At 44.0% G+C, this 24183-nt stretch overlaps 1 protein-coding gene across 2 annotated transcripts; it reads left to right on the forward strand.

The window, feature by feature from the left end:
• Window positions 1–1009: 1009 nt before the first annotated feature.
• On the forward strand, window positions 1010–23114 carry MLANA (melan-A; the record flags this gene model as incomplete). 2 transcript variants are annotated; one of them, XM_082246328.1, is made up of 5 exons in its annotated part: window positions 1010–1125; window positions 7454–7561; window positions 13399–13495; window positions 13577–13678; window positions 22992–23114. In XM_082246328.1, 4 exons carry the CDS (start codon window positions 7482–7484, stop codon window positions 23058–23060), a joined length of 348 nt encoding a protein of 115 aa, XP_082102454.1. In that variant the 3' UTR covers window positions 23061–23114. The 2 variants fall into 2 exon arrangements, with proteins under 2 accessions (XP_082102454.1, XP_082102453.1); XM_082246327.1 differs by lacking the exon at window positions 1010–1125 and having other exon boundaries at window positions 7419–7561.
• Window positions 23115–24183: the final 1069 nt, after the last annotated feature.

Here is a 24183-nt window from a genome sequence, read left to right on the forward strand (position 1 = left end):
GTAGTAATGTTACTGGTACCCCCAAAAGTGTCAAAAATGTCAGTCAAGGGTCCGTTCTGTCCGCCGCAATGTCGCAGTACCGCAAAAAAACATTGCAGATTGCCGCCATTGCGCGTTAAAAAAAAAAACAACAAAAATGACAAAAATCTTTCCCTTAGTTAGTAAACGCAAATACTTTTGCGCAAACCAATCAAAATACGCTTATTGTGATTTTTTTTACCAAACATAGGTAGCAGAAAACAAATTGGCCAAAATATTTAAAAAAATTAGATTTTTACATTTTTTTGGGGGGGAATTTCTTATAAAAAAAATGTGAAAAATATTGTTATTTTTGCAAAATTGTCGCTCTTTTTTTGTTTATAGCGCATGATCAAAAAATCGCACAGGTGATCAAATACCACCAAAAGAAAGCTCTGTTTGTGGGAAAAAAAGGACGTCAAATCCGTTTGGGTACAGCGTCGCACGACCGCGCAATTGTCCGTTAAAGTCACGCAGTGCCGAATCGCAAAATACCCCCTGGTCAGGAAGGGGGTAAAATCTTCCGGGGCTTAATTGGTTAAAGGCGAAACTGCTGTTTGCCCTCACATAAGAACTACTTGGTAGGTTATTTGTGTTTATTCCTCACTGTAAATTTCCATAAATTTTGAATTAAGAAAAACATGATAAAGGAAATTTCAGTGGAAAGTTAGGAGGTGTCCCATTCATCATATTGATATTACTAGGGAGAATGCCACCTTTGTATGTGTGACAACTTATAAGTAATGAATGATAAATAAAAAACAAATGAAAACAAATGATAAATAAATGATAATAATAAATGATAATAAGTGATAAAACAAAAACACAAGACAAGACAAAATTCATCTGATGACCATTTTATGTAGTGACCATTCTTGCACACAAGGTTGCAGATTTGTTTCATGAGAGCCACTCAGCGGGTGCCTGGATTCTTGAAGGATGAGAATAAAAGGGACTGATCATTCCAGCTTTCATGCTAATTAAAATAAATCAAAGGGTTACTTAGAAGTTGAACTCGTGATAGTCATAAGATTCCGGCACAAAAGATTAAGAGAGAGAAAACTGTTTCTGTATCCAGTACCGAAGTGAAGCTCCATCCATTGCGAGGTAGGTCCATGCAACTCTTTCTGTTCATTGGCAAATCTAATTGTAATTCTTGTGAAAGTAATTTTACTTAAAAAAAAAAAAAAAACACAAAAAACAGTAATTTTAAATCTAAACATTCAGAATTAAATTTTCTTCTTAATTAACTGTAACCAGAAAACACTTAGAGCAACTGAGCCTTGGACAAAAAACCCTTTACACAATGCTTCCTATCAAAACTGAACGCTTAATTTGATTTACTACAGATATTATGCTAATTTTCTAACAGTGTAGGGCAATTTCAAAAGAATGGGAACTGCAAACAACATAATTGTCCGTAAAGAAAAATCTATTTTTTTTTTCTTAACAAGAACAAAGGATCTATTTTAGTGGCATTGTTCTGCTGTAAATTCCAAATAATTTGTGCAAATATAAAGTTGTTTAAAACGCAATACTTGCATTATGTCCATTTTTTAATTCATTGTTTTAGTTAAAAAAAAAAAAACGATTTATAAATACAGCTAATAAAGGATATAAGACATTTTTTTTTTTACATTTTTACAGTATTTAAAATGTTTATGTTATACCAGTTTCCATGTTCAGTACAATGGCTGGACTCTGCTTGTATTTCTATGTATGATATTCATTAAATGCTGCATTTATTAATAAGCGGTGGGCACTCTTGCCTTGCAGCACTCTTCTAGGTTCAGTTCTCACTGGGCACGCATTTTTGTTGAATTTATACATTATACAATATGTGTGTATTTTATAATGACAATAAAAAACACTGGTAGATTAATTGGCTTCCCCTTAATATTAGCCCATGTGTGTATGTAGTAGAGACATTGGACTGTGTGCTTTTCTAACATTTGTATGTACTGTGTCATTAGGCTCTACAAAATTCATCTGCACCAGCATTATATATATAAAAAAACATATAAACCAATAATTCTTATAATAACCATTAAATGTTTTGCTTGTATTTATTATATGTAGCATTTATTAATAAGAGGTTAACACTCTTGACCTGTAAGGGCTCTTTCACACGGCCGCTCCGATTTTTTTTTCCGCTACGGCACTTTTTTTTTTCACGGACACGGATAACACTTGTGTCATCCGCTCCGTATGTCCGCATATCATCCCATCCATTTGCGGATGATATACGGACATAATGTAAGTCTATGGGGATTGCGGATGTCAGCGGATGACACCGCTGACATCTGATTTTGCATCCGTTCCGTTTTTTAAACGGAAGAAAAATAGGGTTCTGTTCCGTTCCAAAAAACGGAACAGAACTGAAAGGACACAAATCGGATGTCAGCGGATGGTCATCCGCTTACATCCGCAATCCCATTGACATGCATTATGTCCGTTTTTCATCCCCAAAAAAATGGAATGAAATACGGACATACGGAGCGAGCGCCCGTGTGAAAGATCCCTAACACTCTTTTATGTTCAGTTCTCAAGGAGAAGATGCTTTTTTAAAGAATGTGTACATTTTATTGTGAGGGTTTCATATGACAACTAAAAAACAAATCTCCTGTAGATTAATTGACTTCCCCTATTATTGGCCTGTGTGTATGCATATTGATAAGGACATTGGACTGTAAGCTTCTCTAAGGGCAGAAATGCAGCAACCCTATATAAAAAGTAATGTTTGAAAGTAAGAATTCATATGATAACTTATATAATAATGAACAATAATTGTTTTGCTTGTATTTATTAAATGCAGTATTTTCTGCAAACGCTTTTTGCAATGAGTTTAAACAATAAAAAGTTTTTCTTTTAAGGCAAAAAAAAAAAAAAATGTAAGGCCTGTTTACACTTTGCATTGCATTACTTATATTTTTCTATTGGTTGAACTAGATGGACTTGTGTTTTTATTCAACCAGATTAACTATGTAACCTAAAAGCAGGGCTGTCTTTAACGCAGGGCAAAAGGGGCAGCTGCCCCGGGCCCAGTGATCGTTGCGGGGCCCAAAGCAGCTGCCCCTTAAGCTCGCACTGCCCGCATATAGTTGATAAGGGGATTAAGAAAATGTTTGCCCAAGGTCCAATTGATATTACCCACTTTAGCCCCGGAAGATTTGGCTGCTCACTGACCAGGCCCTATTTTGCGATTCGCCACTGTGTGACTTTAACGGACAATTGCGCGGTCGTGTATCCAAATGAAATTGATGTCCTTTTTTTCCCACAAACAGAGCTTTCTTTTTGGTGGTATTTGATCACCTGTGCGATTCTTATTTTTTGCGCTATAAACAAAAAAAGAGCGACAATTTTGAAAAAAATTAAATTTTTCACGTTTTTTTTAATGAAATTCTCAAAAAAATGTAAAAATCTAAATTTTTTAACATTTTAGGCCAATTTGTTTTCTGCTACATATTTTTGTTTAAAAAATCGCAATAAGCGTATTTTGATTGGTTTGCGCAAAAGTTATTGCGTTTACTAACTACGGGAAAGATTTATGTCATTTTTATTGTTTTTTTTTTTTTTACTAGTAATAGCTGCGATCTGCGATTTTTTGTGGGACTGCGACATTGCTGCGGACAGATTGGACCACTGACTGACACTTTTTACACTTTTGGGGGTACCAGTGACATTACTACAGTAATCAGTCCTATAAATATGCACTGTTACTGTAAAAATGACACTGGCAGGGAAGGGGTTAACTTTGTCGGTGATCAAGGGGTTAAGCGTGTCCCTAGGGGCGTGATTCTAACTGTCAAGGGGCGTGGCTAGTGAAGTAACCACAAAGACATGGGATCCTATATAGCAGGATCGCATAGCCTCTGTGCTTACTTCAGGGAGAATGACAGACGGCTGTGTTTACATCAGCCGCCTGTCTTTCTCCCTCTCCTGCGGGAGATCGCGAGTGGCCGGCGGACATCAGAGCTGCTGATCACAAGCGCTGGCTCCCCAGGGAATGAGCGGGAGTGCGCCGCCGCTGGCGAGCGCTCGCCCCCTACAGGCTCATGGGCGAGCGACGTAGCTTCGTCGCTTTGCCTGTAAGCGGCTGAGTGCCGCAGTAAATAGACGTTAGGCGGTCGGCAAGTGGTTAAAGATGGCCCTGCCTATAAGTAATGGATTTATGTTAATGCAATGCATTATTGTGCGTTGATTATTTTTTTTTTTTGTTTTTTAAATAGTGATGTTTATTGAAAAGAACAATATGTAACAACAAAATAACTAGGAAAAACAACAAAACAACAGAAACTGTGCAAGTATAGCAGTATCATATAAAAATAACACAGGATATTGTGCAATAATAGTAGACAATGTAAGCTCTACAGAAGTATGATAGCAGCAAAAAGTAATTGTCAACGTCAAGTGCACTATCAGTGTTAAGTACACGTGTCTGGACTTTGGAGCCATCTGTTCCAAATTTTATCCAATTTAGATGGGCAACCCCTATGCGTGTACAGAAGGCGGTGATATGGGAGGAAGATGTTAAACTCCTTCAGCCACATAGTAAAATACGGGAGGGCGGTCCCTCATCCACTGTCTAGCAATCAGTTTCCTAGCCATAAACAACGTTTCATGTAGAAATGCGTTGATTAATTTTAAACTCTGGCAGAGTAGCTTGACACACAAAAGACAGATGCAACTTTTTTTTTTTTTAAAAGGCAGCACACCAAAAAACAAGTGTGTACTCTGGTATGCAGCAGCGTGCTTGTGTTGCTGTAATAGTACATTGGGGTGGCATTTAAAATTAACTGCATCACATACCATCACAGTTTCTGCGTATAACTGCATTACCACCTTACCAAAATAAATAAGGGCCTGGTAACACATGTAAAATGCAAAGGCCATAAGGGTTCTAGGTGTTGTTGCAAAGCAGGTGCAAAGTGGTGCAGGTCCAACTTTAAGCCCATTGTGATGTGCTAGGCTGCCCGTATACGCTTTGAATCTGATACTGCTGAACCGGCCGAGATTCAAAACCATTAGGCCGGGTTCACACATACAGTATGCGGCCGCAGATTCGTGCCTGGGGCAGTGGTGTATTTAGGTTTGGTGCTGCCCTAGGCCTGACTAAACTTGTGCAGCCCCTAATTTAAATATGACCCAACTCTTCCTGTAAAGGCCACACCCCTTCCTGTTTATGACCCGCCCTGACACCCGTTAAACCACAGACCACAACCAGTCTATCAGTGCCCATCAGTCCAGCCTCATCAGTTCCCATAAGTTCAGACTCATCAGTGCAGCATATCAGTGCAGCCTGATCAGTGGCCACAAGTGCAGCCTGATCAGTGGCCAATAGTGCAGCCTATCAGTGCATCATATCAGTGCAGCTTATCAGTGCCCATCAGTGCAGCCTCATCAGTGGCCATCAGTGAAGCCTATTAGTGCCCATCAGTACTGGCAGGTAGAAGTGTGACCGCTTTATGGGGGTGCCAGACTGATTTGCCCCATAGGACTGGCACTATACTAAAAGTGTAGCGCAAGCCATGTGGGGTGCAGCTTTTTTGCTGCCCCCCTGCAAAGTGCTGCCCTAGGCCTGGGCCTTGTTGGCCTAGGCCAAGATACAGCACTGGCCTGGGGTCTGGTGTGTTCCTGTTTACCGGTTCAGGTGCAAATCAGGTCCAAATTTTAGCCTGAATTTGCACCTGAATTGGACCAGAAGACGCACAGGACCCTTTTTTATTGCTGGCCGCGACCGCCCCGGACCTGTGCGAACCGACTCCATTGAGGGAAAGCCGCATCCAATTCACATATGTGTGAATCCAGTCTCAATGGGCAGGTTAAATGTACCATGTTGATCGATCGATCAACTTGGATCTAACCAGCCTGCTGGATTCTCTTGCAATTATTGCTAGCAGCTGCTACAGCCGCTAGCGATAATCGTGGTCTTTTCCCAGCGGGGATGATATCCTCCGCCCTCCCCTGCTGGAAGAAGACAATGGCTTGGCAGAAGGGATTCCTGTACCAATGCTGTCTGTGTTGATGGTGGAATCAAGCAAATTTATTTTCTGCAACCCGTGGTTGCAGGAAAGAAATTCACTCTGTGTATGGGCAGCCTTAACATCCTATTCAAATGAATGGGCTGCCTTAGCATAAAGCACATTAAAGTCAAACTATACTCACCTGGGCTGCAGCGATGGAGCTCCCTGCTGGCAACTGACATCTTTGAATAGACACTTTCATTGGCCAGGCCGATATGACATCACTCCTGCCTTTGAATGCATGTTTATGTTTTTTTTTTTTTTTATGGTTATACATACAAGCCAGGCTCAACTTGGGTTCTCTTGAGCTGTGGCTAATTGACCTCCCATCTGATGATGCCTTCATAGTACCAAATCCATCGCCACTTGGCAGAGCCAGTAACATGACAACAGTGTTTTATTTATTTATTTATTTTGCTGAAAAGTTGCATTCCAACCACCAATGTAAGGTGCATTGTTCTAATGACCCCCCGATGGGCTATCCTTATGCCTCGTACACATGCATCGATAGTTGGCCGTGAAATTTCGGCCAACGTTCGATCGGCCGATTTTCGGCTTGTTAGTATGATGCTTCCGACAACTGACTGCGACTTTTCGGCCGAACAAAATCTGGTGTGCAGGCTATAAAATTTTTGTTGGCCGTCAACAGAACGGCCGATTTTTCGTCAGTCAGTACAGATTTCGGTAGACAAAAATCTGATGAGGAAGACTGGGCATGCTCAGAGAAGAAAAAACACACGGAAAGTAAACCAGAACATGACATCACTTCTGAAGTTGGTTTTTGTTGGCCGAGAATATTAGTGTGCAGTCTAGAGCATATTTCAACCAACACAACAACACTGGACAAAAGGCGGCCGATCGGTCGGCCGATAATCATTGCATGTGTACGAGGTATTAGCATGAGTTCCCTGAGACACGAAAAATAATTCAAGTGTTAAAAAAGTTGAGAATAGGCTGCTTTGAACATATTAAAGAATGAAAAAAAGGCTGCATTCACAATATACACAATGTGATAGCACGTGTTACTGCATGTTAATATAAGTTCCAACATTTTTTTTTATTCAGCAATACAATATATAAAGGTGATCTGAACAGCTTACATTTCAGTATTGACTGTTCCTGCATTTACCTGAATATAAATATGTGTTATGCCACAGGAAAGCAGATATCATATAAACAAGCAGTAAGCAAGTTTCAAATTAGCATCTCAAAGCTTAGAATAAATTGTATAAGAACCCTTATGAGTTCAAACTCATCCTTCAGGCATACTACATGCTGAACACATTCCTAAATGAGTTAATGGATTAAACACTAATTAGGAGCTGGAAGGGTATATAGGTGTGGGATCAGAGACAGCCTTGATATGTGACTGAAGTTATGGTGTTTAACAGCTCTTTGTTCTCACGTTTCAGTGAAAGCTGGTTGTGTGAACCTCGGAGAATGCCTCGTCCTGGTTCATCAAGTGGGCTTGGGGCGTACAGCTCTGGCAGAGGCAGGCCACATGGGCTCAGTGTGGAAGAGTAAGTGCTGGTTTCTTTTATTGTTTTTTAAATATTCAGAGGTATTCTACTCTGCGCATGTCATTTTCTGAATAAGCTTGACACTCCAGCCTGGGTTCCACCCAATAAAGATACAACATCTATGTTGCTAATAAATGCCTATCAAGCTAAGAGGAGGCATTTTTGGATTTTGTCACTTTAGAATTTTAAGATTTCATGGGTTGGGTATTGTTGACCGTCTTTGGTCTTGAAACTGTTTGCTATGTATGAGTGCTGTGTGTGGCCAGTCTAGGGACATTTTGCAGCATAGTGGCTATCCTTGGCCGCTATCCAAAATGGTGCATGATTTTGGCTTTTAGGCCTCATGCACACTGGACTTTACAAAGCCGCTTTGTAGTGAGTTTTTCAGCCCCCCCCCCCCCCTCGTTTTTTGCATTGGCTTTTTTTTTTTTTTTTTTTTTTTTTTTTTTTTTTTTTTTTTTAGCGTTTTTGAAGTGGGGGTTTTTTTTTTTTTTTTTTTTCTAAAAATCACCTGCTATTCTAGTAACTCCGACTTTCCCACAATGCACACCCATGCGTGATTCTGTCAAGTTTGCTGCATTTTGCTATCTGTTTTGGGGTGTTACACCCATGCATTATTCTGTCAAGTTTGCTGCATTTTGCTATCTGTTTCGGGGTGTTGTTCATGGAACATTAAGCCCCTGTTGACATCGAGCAGATTTGACTTGTCAAATCGCATTTTAGATGGCAACGTCAGTTTCTGTATTGGTGCAACCCTGACTTTGCGGCACCGATTACGAAAAGTAGTTTCTGCACTACATTTGGTGACTTCAGGGAGATTTCAATAGCCCTCTATGCATGAACCCATATAGATGTTTGTCAAGTCGCACTGACGTGCAAGTTTGAAATTGTGCGCGTTCAGCTGAATGATTTCAAACCCACCCTCAGTGTGAACCGTTGCTGGCAATAGGTTCCGTTTTGACATGACAAATCGGCACAATGTCAACAGCGTTTCATGAACGAGACCCTGAAACAGATTGCAAAATGCAGTGCGTTTGCCAGAATCTCACACCCATGCAATGCGATTTAGGTGTGGAGAGAAAAAAAGGGTCCTACAACATTTTGGTGCAAATTGAGCCATACAAAATATATTGCTCAAATTGCATCGCACAGATGTGCATAGGAATGCGGTGCAGTTTTGGAGCAAATCACATGCGGTGTTCAGCATGCACCAGTGTGAACCCAGGCTGTGTTCCATGAATGACCCCTCCAAACAGAACCCAGGCTTAAAAAAAGCAATGGCATAAAACGTCAAACGCCAGTTAGCAACGTTTATTAGCATTTATTGACAGAGCGTTTTTTACAGCTGAAAAACGCCACTCAAAGCCCACTTTTTTTTTTTTTCAGCCAGAAACTGCCCCTACCAAAAACTGTTGATAAAAGCCTGTGTGCATGGACACCTAGGATATGATGAAAATTATACATTGTTTCAGCGATAGGAATGAACTTTATCTGCGGTTCACATTGGTGCGATTCAGGAACCCTGCGAAACCACTGCGGGTTCCCGCATTGCACCCGACTCGCAGGCAGTTCACACTGCCATATGCGATCACTGGGGTGTCAATACAAAGTTAATTTTTCACCTTTAGCATTAACATGTCTTTCAAATTCTAAAAAAAGTGTGTTCAATGCTTTGTACCATTGTTGATAGCTGAAGTGTAGTAAACAGTCGTGGTAGGTATTGGTAATTGGTATCTGTGAGTAATGTACTAAAGTGTTGGTACTCGTAAAAAAATGGCGTTGGTACTAATTATGAAATGCATTGCAGGTAGTATCCCATAATTTGGGAAGTCTTTGTGGGGTAGAATCCAGAACAGGGGCTAGCATGTTGCTGATGGCTACATCTTCACTAGGGGCTCAGGCGTGTTTCAGAATCCTAGTCCCAACCCACCTGCCCGATTCTGCCAGGAAGCCAATACTGCACACCACTAATCGCAGGCAGTGAGACCTTTCCCAGTCTGCAAGGAATTTTTTTTTTCGCCTTCCTCTGGATCAACTGTGGGTATAGGATTGTGTATATGGTTGAGTTTTTTTTTTTTTTTTTTTTTCTTTTCTGGATGAGCCAGATGGACTTGTGTTGTCGTGGTGTGTTTTTGGATCAGAGGTAATTTAAAAATAGTACAAATATGCTGCTAAATCACTTTAGAACCTGGATTCCTGTTGTCTCTATCCTATCCTTAGTACTTGAAGTACTAACAAAAGGGAAATGCCTTTTTACCGATGTCCTAGTCAGCATACTAGAAATGGGAATTTCTCCACCTCCACTGAGGCAGTAGATACATTTTTGTTTGGATCAGCTCGATTTGCGCACACTAATTACATCTTTTAAAGTATAAGGCATTTCTTGGCTTCTCATGCGTCTCTGGTTTTGCAAGCCAAAGTAATTTTATTGCAGTGGTACTGCAATTTTAGTGTAATGATACTGTATATTAAAGACTTATGGCTCAAAAATCACACAGCTTTTATGTGAACATTAAAATACTGTTTTCTTAAATGGCCCTTGGGACCATGATTGTGCGGATTTTTGAAATCTAGCCTATTTAAAAAAAAGTCTGTATTCAGTAAGGCTAAATTATGATCTAAGAATCACTTTGACACGCCTGAAGTGCTTGTAAACCCTTACATCTATTCAGTGAAGCGACTAGCTTCAGGTGATAGACAGGTACAGCTTATGTTTTCATCTCTACCTGCAGCTCCTCTTCATCTATTCAAAATGCTGAATTTATAAAGCATGTCTGAGTTCAGAAAATAAAGGGGTGGAGAGATGAAGTCACTTTGCAGAGCTGATTATAGGGAAAGACACTCTCCACACTGCATGCAGTAACAAAGCTGAGGCTGTCAATCAGCTGGAGCTCTGTCCCTTGTCACTTTTGGTGTGCATGACTTTTTTTTTTTTTTTCCCCCTGTCAGGGAAAGTGATTCATGCTGATAGCAGAGGAACAGAGCCGCAGAAAGGTATTACACTTGGTGCTCTGAATTGAGAAAAGTACACACTATAAAGGAATATACTTTCTTTTTTTTTTTTTTTTTTTGTCGGAGGTTTACAACCACTTGCCGCCATGTGCTGTGGCAAGTCTGCTCTATTGCGCGAAATAACGTACCTGTACATCGTTTTGTGCGATAGCCAGTGGGGGCGCACCTGCCGCCAGAGGTGTGTGCACTGATTGGCCCGAAGGGGAGCCAATCAGCGGGTCTGGCAGAGACAGAATGGCGTTCTGCTGATGTAAACAAGGATGAACCGCCAGTCTGTCAGATTAACACAATGATCTTGTGCTCCTGCTATTTAGGAACACTGATCTGTGTTCATCTAGTCCAGGGATCCTCAAACTACGGCCCTCCAGCTGTTGCGGAACTACACATCCCATGAGGCATTGTAAAAAAATTGACATTCACAGACATGACTGGGCATGGTGGGAATTGTAGTTCCTAAACTGGAGGGCCATAGTTTGAAGACCCCTGATCTAGCCAGTCCATTCCCACACAGTTAGAAAGCAACCCCTAAGGACACATTTAAACCTTTGATTGCCCCTGGTGTTAACCCCTTCCCTGCCAGTGTCAGTACAGTAACAGTGCATATTTTTAGCACTGATTACTGTAGTAATGTCACTGGTCCTCCCCAAAAGTGTCAAGTCAGTTAGGTGTCCGCTCTGTCCACTGAAATGTCGCAAGTCCTGCTAAAGATCGCTGCCATTACTAGTAAAAAATAAAGCCCATAAATCTATCCCCTAGCTTGTAGAGGTGATAACTTTTGTGGAAATCAATAAATATTTTTTTTACCAAAAATATGTAGCAGAATACATATTGGCCTAAAATGATGAGAAATTGTTATTTTTGCTGTTTTATAGCAAAGTATAAAAAAAGTATGTTCTGGGGCGAAGTCGTATGATGTCACAGATGAGTGCATCCAGCCTGCCGTCATTTTACTATACCACGGGCGGGAAGTGCTTAAAGAGGTTGTGAACATTCTCTACAGCTAACACTTCCAATGGCTGGTTCCACACAAATGCTTGGTAAAGGATCAGCGTCACTGTTTACAGTGGTGTTGCTATACTTGTTCATTTCAGGGGTATGCACATGCAACCCCCCCCCCCCCCAACAGGGCCGGGGCAAAGACTTTTTGAAACCTCATTTTGCCAGCTCTGCCCCTGACTCAACCCTATTCATTTTGGTATCGCTCCACCTGTGTCAGGAGCCACTGCTAGACTATTTTGCGCCCTAGGTAAGACCAGCTCTCTTCACCCCCAGCTCTTTGCACCCCCCCTCCCTTCCCTTAAAAAATAAAACTTCAAAAGTAATTCAATAATTCTAGCACCAGAACTCCTGCATAGTACTAAACTGATGACCTGTAGGGTATGTACGCCTATGAAATTACAAAACTTCAGTACCCTGTTTTTCATAGGCAACTCTTCTAAAGCCCCTACAGGTCATCAGTATAGTGTTATGCAGGAGTTCTGGTTCTAGAATTATTGCTGTTACTCCGGTGCGTGCAGTGATGCAGAACATTGGTAGGGCAATCACAGGCGCCAAAGCGCATGCATCTGTGTGGTGGGAGGGGGTGTACAGTATACAGGTGTGTGTGGGGGTTTTACAATACCCCCCCCCCATCATAGTCATACACTCCTCTCTCTTCCTGACCATCCAACAGTCATATGTAGAAAGCTGTGTAGGGAGGTTAGTGTCCCAACAGTCATATGTAGAAAGCTGTGTAGGGAGGTTAGTGTCCCCCTGGTAGTAGGTCCCCTCACGAGGCAGTGAGGCTGTGTGGAGAGGTGACTTGCGTCAGGCAGAGGACGATCAGTGGAATGAGTACAGCTACTCACTGGACAGACTCTCTCCTTTCCAACTATACACTCCTCTCTTCCTGACCATCCAACCCCCCACCTGCACTGTCATTAAACTCCGCCCTTCAGAGTTCCTCATTTGTCTTCTAATTCAGACAGAACAGGACCACGCCCTCCCCACGCAGGTCGCCTTCTGAGTAGTTACTCAGTGATCTTGAGGGAACTACGGACAAGGGGGACAGGAGGATGTCAGGAGAGGCAGGGTGTGCCATTGATGCACCAATAGTTCCAGCATCCTAGGAGGCTGCCTACACAGCCTAGTGGTAGTGCCGGCCCTGCCACATGTTAAAAGTGGAGATTGTAGGACTAGTCAGGCGTACCAAGACATGGCTAACAGACAGAAGTTCAGCTCCTTCCTTACCATGGCAACACTCTTCCCCCACCTTAGTGGGACCCACCAACCCATTAATTGGTAATACCCTAACAGTACTTTCAAAAGTGGGCCATTTTCCATCGTCTTCCTCTACACATACAGGGCCCTTGCAGCTTGCTATGGGGAAACCTGAGCAGGCCCGCTCAAGCAGCTGCTGTGTCCAGTCAAACATGGAGCTTGGCCCTGCCCCTGCTCTCTCCTCGTTGGCTCACTTGCTGTGAGTGTGATTGACAGTAGTGAGAGCCAATGACTCCCGCTGCTGTCTCAGCCAATGAGGAAGACATGGCAAAGCTGCTGCTCTTGTGCACACTGCTGGATCTAGATGGGGTTCGAGTAGGTATAAAGTGGGGGGGCTGCTGCACACAGGTTTTTTTTTTTTTTTTCTTTCATGCATGGAATGCATTAAAGTAAAAACTTGAGCCACTTAAAGCTAAACATAATTGCAAGGGGAAGCTGGACAGAACAATTTATATTGTACACTTGCAGATTTTTGGCTAGTTTTCAGATGTGTATTGAGATCTGACAACAAATGTACTTTGGAAATGAATAAACTTGTAACTATTTTATTCTTTTATTTTTCTTAGGACTGCTGGAATTGCTATTCTTGCCATCATAGTTGCCCTTGTTCTAATTATTGGATGTTGGTACTTTAAGAGGAGGAGTGGCTATAAAATACTTGGAGTAAGAACTTTTTTCATATGCCTGTACAGAAACTTTTGTACTATAAAATTCTAACTTTATTTTATTTATTTTTTTAACAAGACACAGCAGTTCCGTCCTTCTGCGATCCGTGCTATGATGGGGGGAACAAGAGAGCCTGCCGAGTGTAAAGTACCATTACAAGATTACAACACACTGAATGTGGTAAGTGTAACTTTCATATGCCTCTCAATCTCAAACTACCTGTGTAGAAGTGAACACATACTTCAGGCATTGCACTTTCTATGTCAAGAGTAACCTGGTTTATTCTTCCCCCAAAAATTGTTTTTTTCCTGAAAAGATTAGATCTTCTGATCTTAAATGTGGTGGTCTCCATTTTAGCTGTTGCAGTTCAGAAGTCAAAGATGGTAGTCATAGCCAACGACTGGCTGCAACTACATGAATAAGATATTTCTCCAATATCCTTAGGGACTATTCAAAAAATGGAAGCAAAACCTATGTTGGAACAGAAGACCTTGTGCCTAAACAAATCCTCCCAACCCCCCATCTGATAAAGCTAAGGTCCACGGCGTTGCAGCAGCCACTGAATGTACGAATCATGTGTGCAAATAGGAATTTTTGCTGAATGCACTTAATATGCAAAGTTCAAGGTTTAATATACACTGCTCAAAAAAATTCAAGGAACACTTTGAAAACACATCAGATCTCAATGGGGAAAAATATGCTGGGATATCTATGCTGATATGGAGTGGGTAATGTGTTGGGAAGGAAAGGATACCACATTGTTTGATAAAAAATGATTAACCTACAGAGGACTGAATTTGAAAGACACCCCAAAAATTAAAGTAAAAAAAAATGCAGCAGGCTAGTCCATTTTGCTGAAATTTTAATTGCAGAGACTTAATGGTACTTATTAGTTTGTATGGCCCCCACATGCTTGTATGCATGCCTGACAATGTTGGGGCATTCTCTTAATGACACGAAGGATGGTGTCCTGGGGGTATTTCCTCCCAGATCTGGACCAAGGCATCACTGAGCCCCTGAACAGACTGCGGTGGCACGTGGCAGCCTCGGATGAACAAAAACATAATGTCCCAGAGGTGCTCTATTGGATTTAGGTCAGGCAAGCGTAGGGACCATTCAATGGTATCCATTCCTTAATCCTCTAGGAACTGGCTGTATACTCTCGCCACATGAGGCAGGGTATTTTCGTGCACCAGGAGGAACCCAGGACCCACTGCACCAGTGTAGGGTCTGACAATGGCTCCAAGGGTTTCATCCTGAAGCCAAATAGCAGTTAGGGTGCATTTGTCTAGCCTGTAGAGGTATGTGTCCCTCCATGGATATGCAGACCATAACTGGTCATGCTGAACAATGTTCCAAGCAGGATAAAGTTGTCCACGACTTCTCCAGACCCTTTCATGTGCATCACATTTGCTCAATGTGAACCTGATCTACTCTGTGAAAAGCAAAGGGCACTGTTGGTCCTGCCAATTCTGGTGTTTGGCATTTGCCATCATTCGAGTGCCACTGCTGGGCAGGGAGCACAGGGTCCACTAGAGGATGTCAGGCCACCCTCATGAAGTCTGTTTTTTTTTTTTGTCAGGCATTCACACCAGTGACCTGCTGGAAGTCATTTTGTAGGGCTCTGGCAGTGCTTTTCCTGTTCCCCCTATGCACAAAGGAGCAGATACCAGTCCTTCTGATGGGTTAAGGCCCTTCTACAGCCCTGTTCAGCTCTTCCAGAGTAACTTCCAGAGTAACTGCCTGTCTCCTGCAATCTCCTTCATGCTCTTGAGACTGTGCTAGGAGACACAGCAAACCTTCTGGCAATGGCAAAAATTGATGTGCCTTCCTGGAAGAGTTGGACTGCCTGTGCAACCTCTATAGGGTCCAGGTATTGCCTCATGCTACCAGTAGTGACGTTGACCCTAGCCAAATGCAAAACTAGTGAACAGTCAGAAAAGAGTAGGGAAAAGTCAGTGGCCTCCACCAGTAAAACCATTCTGGTTTTGTAGGTTCTCATTGTTGGCTCATCTAGTGCACCTGTTCATTTCATTAACACCAAAGCAGCTGAAACTAATAACAACCCCTTCTGCTACTTAACTGACCAGATCAATATTCTAGGAGCTTAACTGATGTGATGCTATACTCTGATTAAAGTGTTCCTTTATTTTTTTAAGCAGTGTATATTCTCAATACTGCAGAAGTGCCTACATTTTTGATATTTTTGACCTAGCTAGAAGATCTTTTGTAGGGGGGGGGGGATGCAGTGTCACAATTGTTTAGAAGTATAACATGTTGTGAACACCCTGCCTCCCTTATAAAGGGGGAGAGAGTACTTGGCTAGTTTTGCAATTGGGCATCAATGTTTGTTAACTGGTAAACTTTGTTGCTGAACCTTTCATGGCATGACCAGTTTAGAATCTTTAATGTCCCCAATATTTAGCGCATAGGACTATAAAGCTTAGAAGTGATCTCTTAATTTTAATGACTCCTATTGGCTTGTCAGAGCCTGCGGTGTACCACAGAATTCTCTGCTTACAACTGTGGAGTGCTCCAGGGGACGTTGCAGGTTTTACACTGCAGCCTGCAAGTTATTATGAATAAATGCATGTAGCACTCACCCCCCAAAAAAGCCACTGGTAATTGGGTCCCTGCAAGGCTAGGCAACAAGTATTATACAAACTTTCTCCTGACTCAAGTCTTTGAGCTTGGTTTTTGGAGGGAGGTAATAACTTGTTTGGGAAATGGGGGGGGGGGGGGGGGGGGAGAATTATGGAATGTCCCAACTTGATAAAAACAAAGCCAGGAACCACTAACCACTTCCTCTCTATGTACACATTTCAGAACTGTCTGTCTTCCTGGACAGTGACAGTCTCTTGATGGTGGGGGGGGGGGGGGGGGGAGACAACAGTCAACAACAAGCAACAGTCCTGTAAGGACTAAGGATTTTCCATTCCTTTTGAAAGTAGCATACACAAGTGACTCCAAATCCACTCTTGATACTGATCCAGTTCCACTGACTGCAGGAACTACTAGCCCACCTGGCTGTCAAGAAGATCTCCCAGGGCAAGTAAAGATTTAAGCCTTATGCTGTCTTCCAAAAGGCTTGCTATGTGACAGCCTTTCACTTTGTAAGCTCCTGAATGTGCTGCTGTATTCGCACTATACACTTTGCTATCGCTGCTTCCCAGGCAAGACTCCTTTCAGACCATGCTGTCAGAATCCTCCAGATCCCCCCCCCCGCGGAGGGGTTCTCCTAAAGGGCCATTGACCATCTCCTCGGCACTCCATATTCCACCCTGACTCGATCCCTGCCAGCATGACATATTTAAGGGCTGCTTGGCCACCATGCCAGGCCCACTACCTGGGCATTGCCCAAACTCTTAAGTATGCAGATCAACCCTCCATTTTCCAGAACTGTCCAACTTTTCAGAACTTGGTGGAGGCACCAGAGACCTGCCTGTAGTAACTTTTTTGACCAGATTTAGACTAATTTTAGCATGAGCCAAAAACCTGACTTGACTGCACTGCCACTAATGGTACACTAGAGGGTGCTACATATAATGCATATCGTATTTATCAGCGTATAACACGCACCTAAATTTTAGGAGAGAAATTTCAGGAAAAAAGCTGAAATTTAAAATGGCTTTGAACTCATTTTTTTTTTTTTAAATCGATAGCAGCCTCGCCAGTGCAGTGCCCATGATGGCAGCCTCGCCAACACCAGAGACACTATCCAAATCGCTTTCAAAAATGTCCAGAAAGCAGCGCTGAGAAGTAAAGGACGCGCTGTCATTGGAAGTCCCGGCGCCTAAGATGGACGTCGGCATAGGAGGTGGGACTTCCGATGACAGCGCGTCCTTCCTTCTCCTCGGTGCCGCTCACCCCCCTTCTACCTCTCGACGCTGCTTCCTGTACTTTATATCTGCATATAACACGCACTGTTACGTTTTTTTTCCCTCCATTTTTTTAGGAGGAAAAAAGGTGTTATACGCCGATAAATACGGTATTTCTCTTTTGTTCATGGACACACGGCTTCAAGTCTTCAGACCATTGGGCTTATGCTCGCTCTCTAGGAGTAGGACTAGGCGGAAACCTTTTTGGTTACGCCCCTGGGGCAGTCCCAGAGGGTGTACCATCACTTCTGCTGTACAACTTTTTTCTGCTTAGTCAGGTGTAAGAACCTGGCTCTCTGCAATCCTGGCATTTTTTTCCAATTTAAATGTAATTTTCTACTTTTTTTTTTTTTTTTTTTTTTTTTTTAATTTTTGTTCCTGTGTGAACTATAATCACAGCCAAACTGGGCGACACTGGATATTCTAGATTCTTAGTTTTCCCAGTCTGGCCTGCGAGCACGACCCAACTTTTAGCTCCAAGCTAGATTGGCCACGACATAGCCCCACTGGAAAGGGGCTGACTGAAGAGTGAACACCTCGCGAGGTCGCAGAGCCCTTTTTACAACAGTCGCAGCGTACCTTAGGCCGCAGCACCCCCATTCCAAGATGATGCGGTGGACTGCTGGGGGTGGCTCCCACTTGGTGACCGTGGTATGGTGAGTAGTGTTCCCCCCCCCCCCCTACCGAATTGCTGGGGTGGTTGCAGGCCCCCTCTGGGGAGATAGTAGGCCCCTCCTGTGTCCTTCCCCTTGTGCCCCCCCCCAAGCTTACTTGCAGGATTCTCCCTAATTGGTGCCCTTATCTGTCGTCGTCCCGGCCCCCTTTGGGCGCATAGGTAAAATTGGGTAGGGGGGCTGCATGGTGCCTGGCTGGAGGAGCGGTGGGTGATGCCACTGTCGGCCCTCTGTAGGTGGGTGCTTGTACCTAGTTGCTGCGATGGTCCCCTCCTGGGGTCTGAAACTTTTCCCATGCAGCGCCACGTAGTACTGCCATTTTGCTGTGGTCTCTGTATTCCTGGCTTCGGCGGCCATGTTTGCGTAGTCCAGCGGCCATGTTTTTGGTTTCCCCAGAGTTTCAATGGTGCCCATTTTACTGTAGTCTGATGCAGTGCTGAGGCTGCAGGGGCCTCTAGTGTCAGGTCAGCGTTTCCTCTTCCTGCCATGTGGCAGACCATTTTGGCGCTCTCCAGCTCGGGTGCTGAGTCTCCGAGTTGTTTTGCCTTCCTCTGCTGTATATAGGGCCACGGGTGTGTTAATTATTGTGGTGCCCCAGCGGTGCACAGAGGGGCCTCCCATGTTTGTTTTCTTTGAGCAGCGCAGTTCCGTGTAACCCCCTATGGTCATGGAGCACGTTTCCCCACCCGATCCACTCCTGGAAGCTGTGGGACCCTCTGAGTCTTTCTGCCCTGGCAGCCCTGAAGTTGCTAGTAGCCAAATTAGATGTGGCCCTGCAAAGGAAACCTGGCAAGAAACACCCCTGCCTTCACCTGTATCCTCTGCTTCCTCAGATTCTGAGGTGGATTTGGCCACCGTGGACAAGTCAGCCCACTGGGTCTGCATCTACGCATGCTGAGTGCTTGAATAGTGAGGATGAGGCCTCCTCTGCAGCTGCGCATTAAAGCGATGGTGGAGGCCCTGATTGTATCAGTGGGGGAAACATTGAAGTGGCAGGACTCAGCTGCTGCTGAGTCGGATGCCGGTGCAATTTGGCACCTGCAAATCTTCCAAGATGAACAGGGTTTTTCCCTTTCCTGCCTATTTTGATGTGATTGTCATTAGTCAGTAGGATTCCCCAAAACGCATGGTTGAATACCTAAGCGTTTTGCTAGAAGATATCCCTTTTGAGAAGTCTCTTCTTCTGAGTCTCTTCTTCTGGAAAAACTAACGGTTCCATGGTCGGACTCTCGGATTTCCAGGCTAAATAAGACCACTCTCCTTGCTGGTGGAAGATTTCCTGTCTTTTAAGGACCCCGTGGACACAAGAGCTGAGGCTCTGGTCCAGTACTTTTTTCACCATGACTGGTTCAATGTTAAGACCGGTGTTTGCCATCACCTTGGTATCCCAGACCCTAACGGAATGGGCCTAGATTTTGCCCCAGGATCTGGAGGGGAGTCAACACCCTTCTGAGCTGGCTGATAATTGATCCAGGGGTTACAGTATATTTGTGATGCATCTCTGGATGCGGCCCCCTTGGCTGGCAGGGTTTCGGTGATTCTTTGCCGCATGATCTGGTTGAAGTACTGGTCAGCTGACCAGGCTTCGGAAAAGGTGCTGACTGATCTTCCCTTTGTAGGTGACCGTCTATTTGGTGCCTCTATGGAACAGATCAAAGGGTCTAACGGGAGGTAAGGGTACATTACTTCTGCAGGCTGTTAAGGGAAAGGAACCTTGCCATAAGTGGGGGGCTCTTTTTTGGCTCACAAGCAGCCCTTTCGTCCGGGTGGCTTGCAGGAAAAGGGTTTAAAATCCACCCATCTCTTTGCGGGAGGCTCCAAGAGACCCTGGAATGGAAAATCCAAAGCTGGCGCTTCTGGTCCACAAACAAACCTTCCCCAGCCTAAAGGGGTGCCCTCACCCGCATCTGGGGTGGGGGGATGCCTTCACTATCGGGATCCATGGACCTTGCTCATTCAGGACAAATGGGTCCACGAACTGTTTCGGTTACAAGATAGTTTCGGTCCTTGCCTCTGGCAAGGTTCTTTCCTTCCAACATGCGCTTGTCTCCAGAGCTGCTACGGGGCAGTGTAGGACCTGTTGGCACAAGGGAGTTATTGTGCCGGTTCCAGAGTTGGAATGTTTCCAAAGTTTAAGTCAAATCTGTTTAGTTCCCAGGAAGGAAGGCAAGGTTCGTCCAATATTTGATCTGAAGGCTCTGAACCACTTTGTGTGGGTTCGGAAATTGTGGATGGAATCCATCCAGTCATTGCTTTCCTGCATCAAGGAGATCTGCTGGCTTCTATCGATCTCAAGGACGCTTACTTTCATATTCCAATATGTTGGGCATCAGCGTTTTCTTCGTTTTGCCATGAGCAAGGAGCACAATTTGTGGCATTAACTTTTTGGTCTTGCTTCAGCTCCTCGAGTGTTCGCAAAAGGTTTTGACCCCAATGTTGGCCTTGTTATAGCAGAAGGGGATTGTGGTAGTAGGTTACCTGGACAATCTGCTTCTGCATGCAGAGTCTTCTTTGGCTCTAGAAGCTGAGGATGTTACGGTGCAAACTTCTGCAGGAGTTTGGACGCTGAATTTTCAGAAATCGACACTGTCTCCGTCCACAAAGCTGGACTACTTGGGTCTGACACTGGATTCAGCGTCGGCCCCGGTGTTTCTTCCCCAGACAACTTCTAAAGCTACAGGATGCAGTTTGGTTCCTGTTGTCGAACCATCGATCATCACTCGGGACTTGCATGCAAATACTGGGGTCTGATGGTTTCCACTTCTTGGTGGTTCTATTTGCAAGTTCCACACCAGATCTTTGCAAAAGGAGATTCTGATTAAATGGAAAGGATCTGCTGTCATTGGACAATCTGATTCTGTTAAGTTTGGGTTCAAGGTAGTCTCTCCTTTGGTGGCTCTACGTCTGGGGAAAGCCTTTCTTCCCCTGAATTGCACTGTAATTACCACAGATGCCAGTCTGTCCAGATGGGAAGGTGTCTTGGGAGTGTGTTCATGCCAAGGTGTCTGGACTCGGAGTCTGGGTTGCCGATCAACATCCTGGAAACTCAGGCAATCAGACTTGTCTGTCTCAATGGATGGATCATCTGCTTGGACACCCTGTGTATACAATCTGACTTATGCCACAGCTGTAGCATTGTCCAACGGGGCACAAGGAGTGCCCTGGTGGCCCGTGAAGTGGGCAGAACGATATGTTCGGCCCTCTCTGCTGTGCACATTCCAGGGGTAGAGAATTGGCAAGCCGACTATCTGTCGGCAGACGTTGGATCCGGGAGAATGGTATCTTCACCCGGAAGTATTTCATCAACTCTTCGGGTGGGGACCCCCGATGTGGACCTGGCTTGCCGTCTCAACAGGAATGTGCAGAGGTTTGTGTCAAGGTCTCGGGATCCTCTGGCAGACGCTCTGGTGGCTCCTTGGGGTCGGTATCGTCTTTACTCCATTCCTCAGCACAACTTCTTTTGAGACTGCTACGCAGAATCGAGGTAGAAGGGATTCCAGTCATTCTGGTGGCACTAGACTGGCCTCACTGGTCTTGGTATGAAGGCCTGGTAAGGCTGATAGCAGAGGTCCCTCTGAAATGTCCTGTCAGGGAAGATCTGTCAGGGACCAATCTTCCATCCTGATTTACAGAGTGCTGTCGGAGTTGGTGATTCCTACGCTGTTGAAGGCTAGGAAATCTTAATTCCAGGAAGGTTGATCATTGACGGGATCTCAATTTGGTTCTGTCAGTGCTTCAAAGGCCTCCCTTTGAAAATATTTGAGAAATTCCTCTGCTCACTTTGTCGCAGAACGTGAATTTCTTAGTAGCTATTCGACACGTCTCATGTCTGAGTTGGCTGCGTTGTCCTGTCGATCACCTTACTTAATTTAATTACTTAATTTATAGGGACAAAGTGGTGTTGCAACCCTGTCAGGCGTTCCTTCCTAAGGTTTCATTTGAATGAAGACATTGGGCTACCGTCCCTATGTCCCAAGCCTACACATCCTAAGGAAATTGCCTTGTATTCTTTTAGATATGGTTAGGGCAATTGGGGTGTACCTGGCGGTGACTGAACCGATTGGGAGATCTGATGTTTCCTCTTGCAGATGGGACCTCCGTGAGGGGCAGGCCGCATCTACTGTGACCATTTCCAAGTTATCAGGCAGACGGTGGTGCAGGCCTACTCCATTAAGGGTCAGGTTCCTCCTTTCCCTGTTAAAGTGCATTCTAAAGGGCGCTTAGTGCCTCCTGGGCCTTCCCTCATCAGGCATCAGTGGTTCAGGTGTGCAAGGTGGCTACGTGGTCTGTACACACATTCACAATTTTTTTTTTAAGGTGGATGTACTTGCATCTTTGGATGCAGCGTTTGGCCGCAAAGTTTTGCAGGCTGCGCTTGCAGAGGCTTCCGCTTCTTTAGGGTGGAGAAAATTCCCTCCCTCCCCCGGTGGTGAGCTCTGGTTAGCTGTGTGTGTGTGTGTGTGTGTGTGTGTGTGTGTTTTTTTTTTTTTTTTTGTTCCCACCCCTCCATGTTGACACTGCTTTGGGACATCCCAATGGTCTGAAGATGTGATGCTGTGCCTGTCAGTGAAGGAAAGGGGGGAAAACTGGATTTTTGTCTTGCTGTAAAATCCTTCTGGGGTTCACTGACACGGCACCTGCCCCTCTGGGGTTGAGTTATTTGTTCTTCTGATACTGCTTGTTACAAACTGGAGTCCTACAGCAGGAAGTGATGGTATACCCTCTGGGACTGGACCAACTGTTATAAATGTAACTTTCTCCTGGGTTGTAGACCTAAACGCTTGCCTCCCAGTCTGCTACTCCTATATATGGTCTCTGATCTTGATGGTGTGGGCTCCTGTAAAAAAAAATGCATTTATTCATGTTCAACCTTGATGTGTACAAAGGTGAGACCCAAGAATTAAATTTGTTTACTAATTGCCTTATGTTTTGAATTTGCAGGCTCCAGGAGCTCCACCAGCATATGAGAAGGTCTCTGCAGAAGCTCAGCCTCCACCATATACTCCCTGAACCAAATGTTGCCATGTGCCTGTGATCATTCTGCGTTAATGGATGACTGCCAAATAAAGTTTGGCAAAAAGTCTTTATTAAAAGAATTGATGGCTGTTATAAGCGTTGGTGTGTTTTTCTTAGCCTTTAAAGCTATAAATATTTATGAATTATAAAAAATGCTTTAGTACATTGTTTAATTTCTACTGCCTACCTAAACTGTAGAAGTGAAATATGGAATTCTCATTGCTAAGAAATTCTCAATCTACACACTATACCTCATTGGTAAACTCACTGCCTGGCAAGTAGCTACCCTGGAAAAGTGCATCAGTTGAAAGTGATCTCACTGTTTCACTGGCTACATTTTCTGTATCAATGACTTGCTAGTAGTGAAACAGGAGTATCAACCCATTGTATTTAGTATATAGACATCAAAATGGCTGTTGCCTGAATTTATTTTTAATGGATTCTAGAACATGAGCAACCATTGGCTGTTTCTGGCTTCCATATTGTATCTAAGCTAGGGATAAACGCTTCCATATTGTTTCTAAGCTAGGGATAAACATTTCCACAAGTCAAAAGGTCTCTGCACCAGGTTAAGTCTGTAATGACAGCCATTGAACTAGCATTTTGAGACCGGTTAACTATGGCAACTTTGTCTGGGAATATCACAAATCAAGGAAGTCATTGTTAAATTTGTTAAATTTGCTCATCTATTGTACGATCATCTTTTTCATAAAAGAATAAAACTTAGTTTTGCATTTAAAGATAAACTACAGCCAAAGCCTTTTTTACATTTGCTGTGGGTCTGTCTCTGCACCTTGGGACTAATTCCTCTAAAGCCTACTGCTTACTTTAACCAGAAGAGTGGGGGACCAAGGGGTCCAGACCAGAAGAGTGGGGGACCAAGGGGTCCAGACCAGAAGAGTGGGGGACCAAGGGGTCCAGACCAGAAAGAAGCTTCATAAGAGGTTGAGCTGAGGCATTGCCACAAAACTGCTTAACCACTTTACAACCGGAGGATTTTGCTGTCTTCCGTCCAGGCCACTTTTTGCGATTCGGCGCTGTGCGACTTCAACTGACAATTGCGCGGTCGTGCGACGCCGTACCCAAACGAAATTTACGTCCTTTTTCTCCCACAAAC

Source organism: Pelophylax lessonae, assembly GCF_965119305.1.
Source record: "Pelophylax lessonae genome assembly, chromosome: 1".
Lineage (NCBI taxonomy): Eukaryota > Metazoa > Chordata > Amphibia > Anura > Ranidae > Pelophylax > Pelophylax lessonae.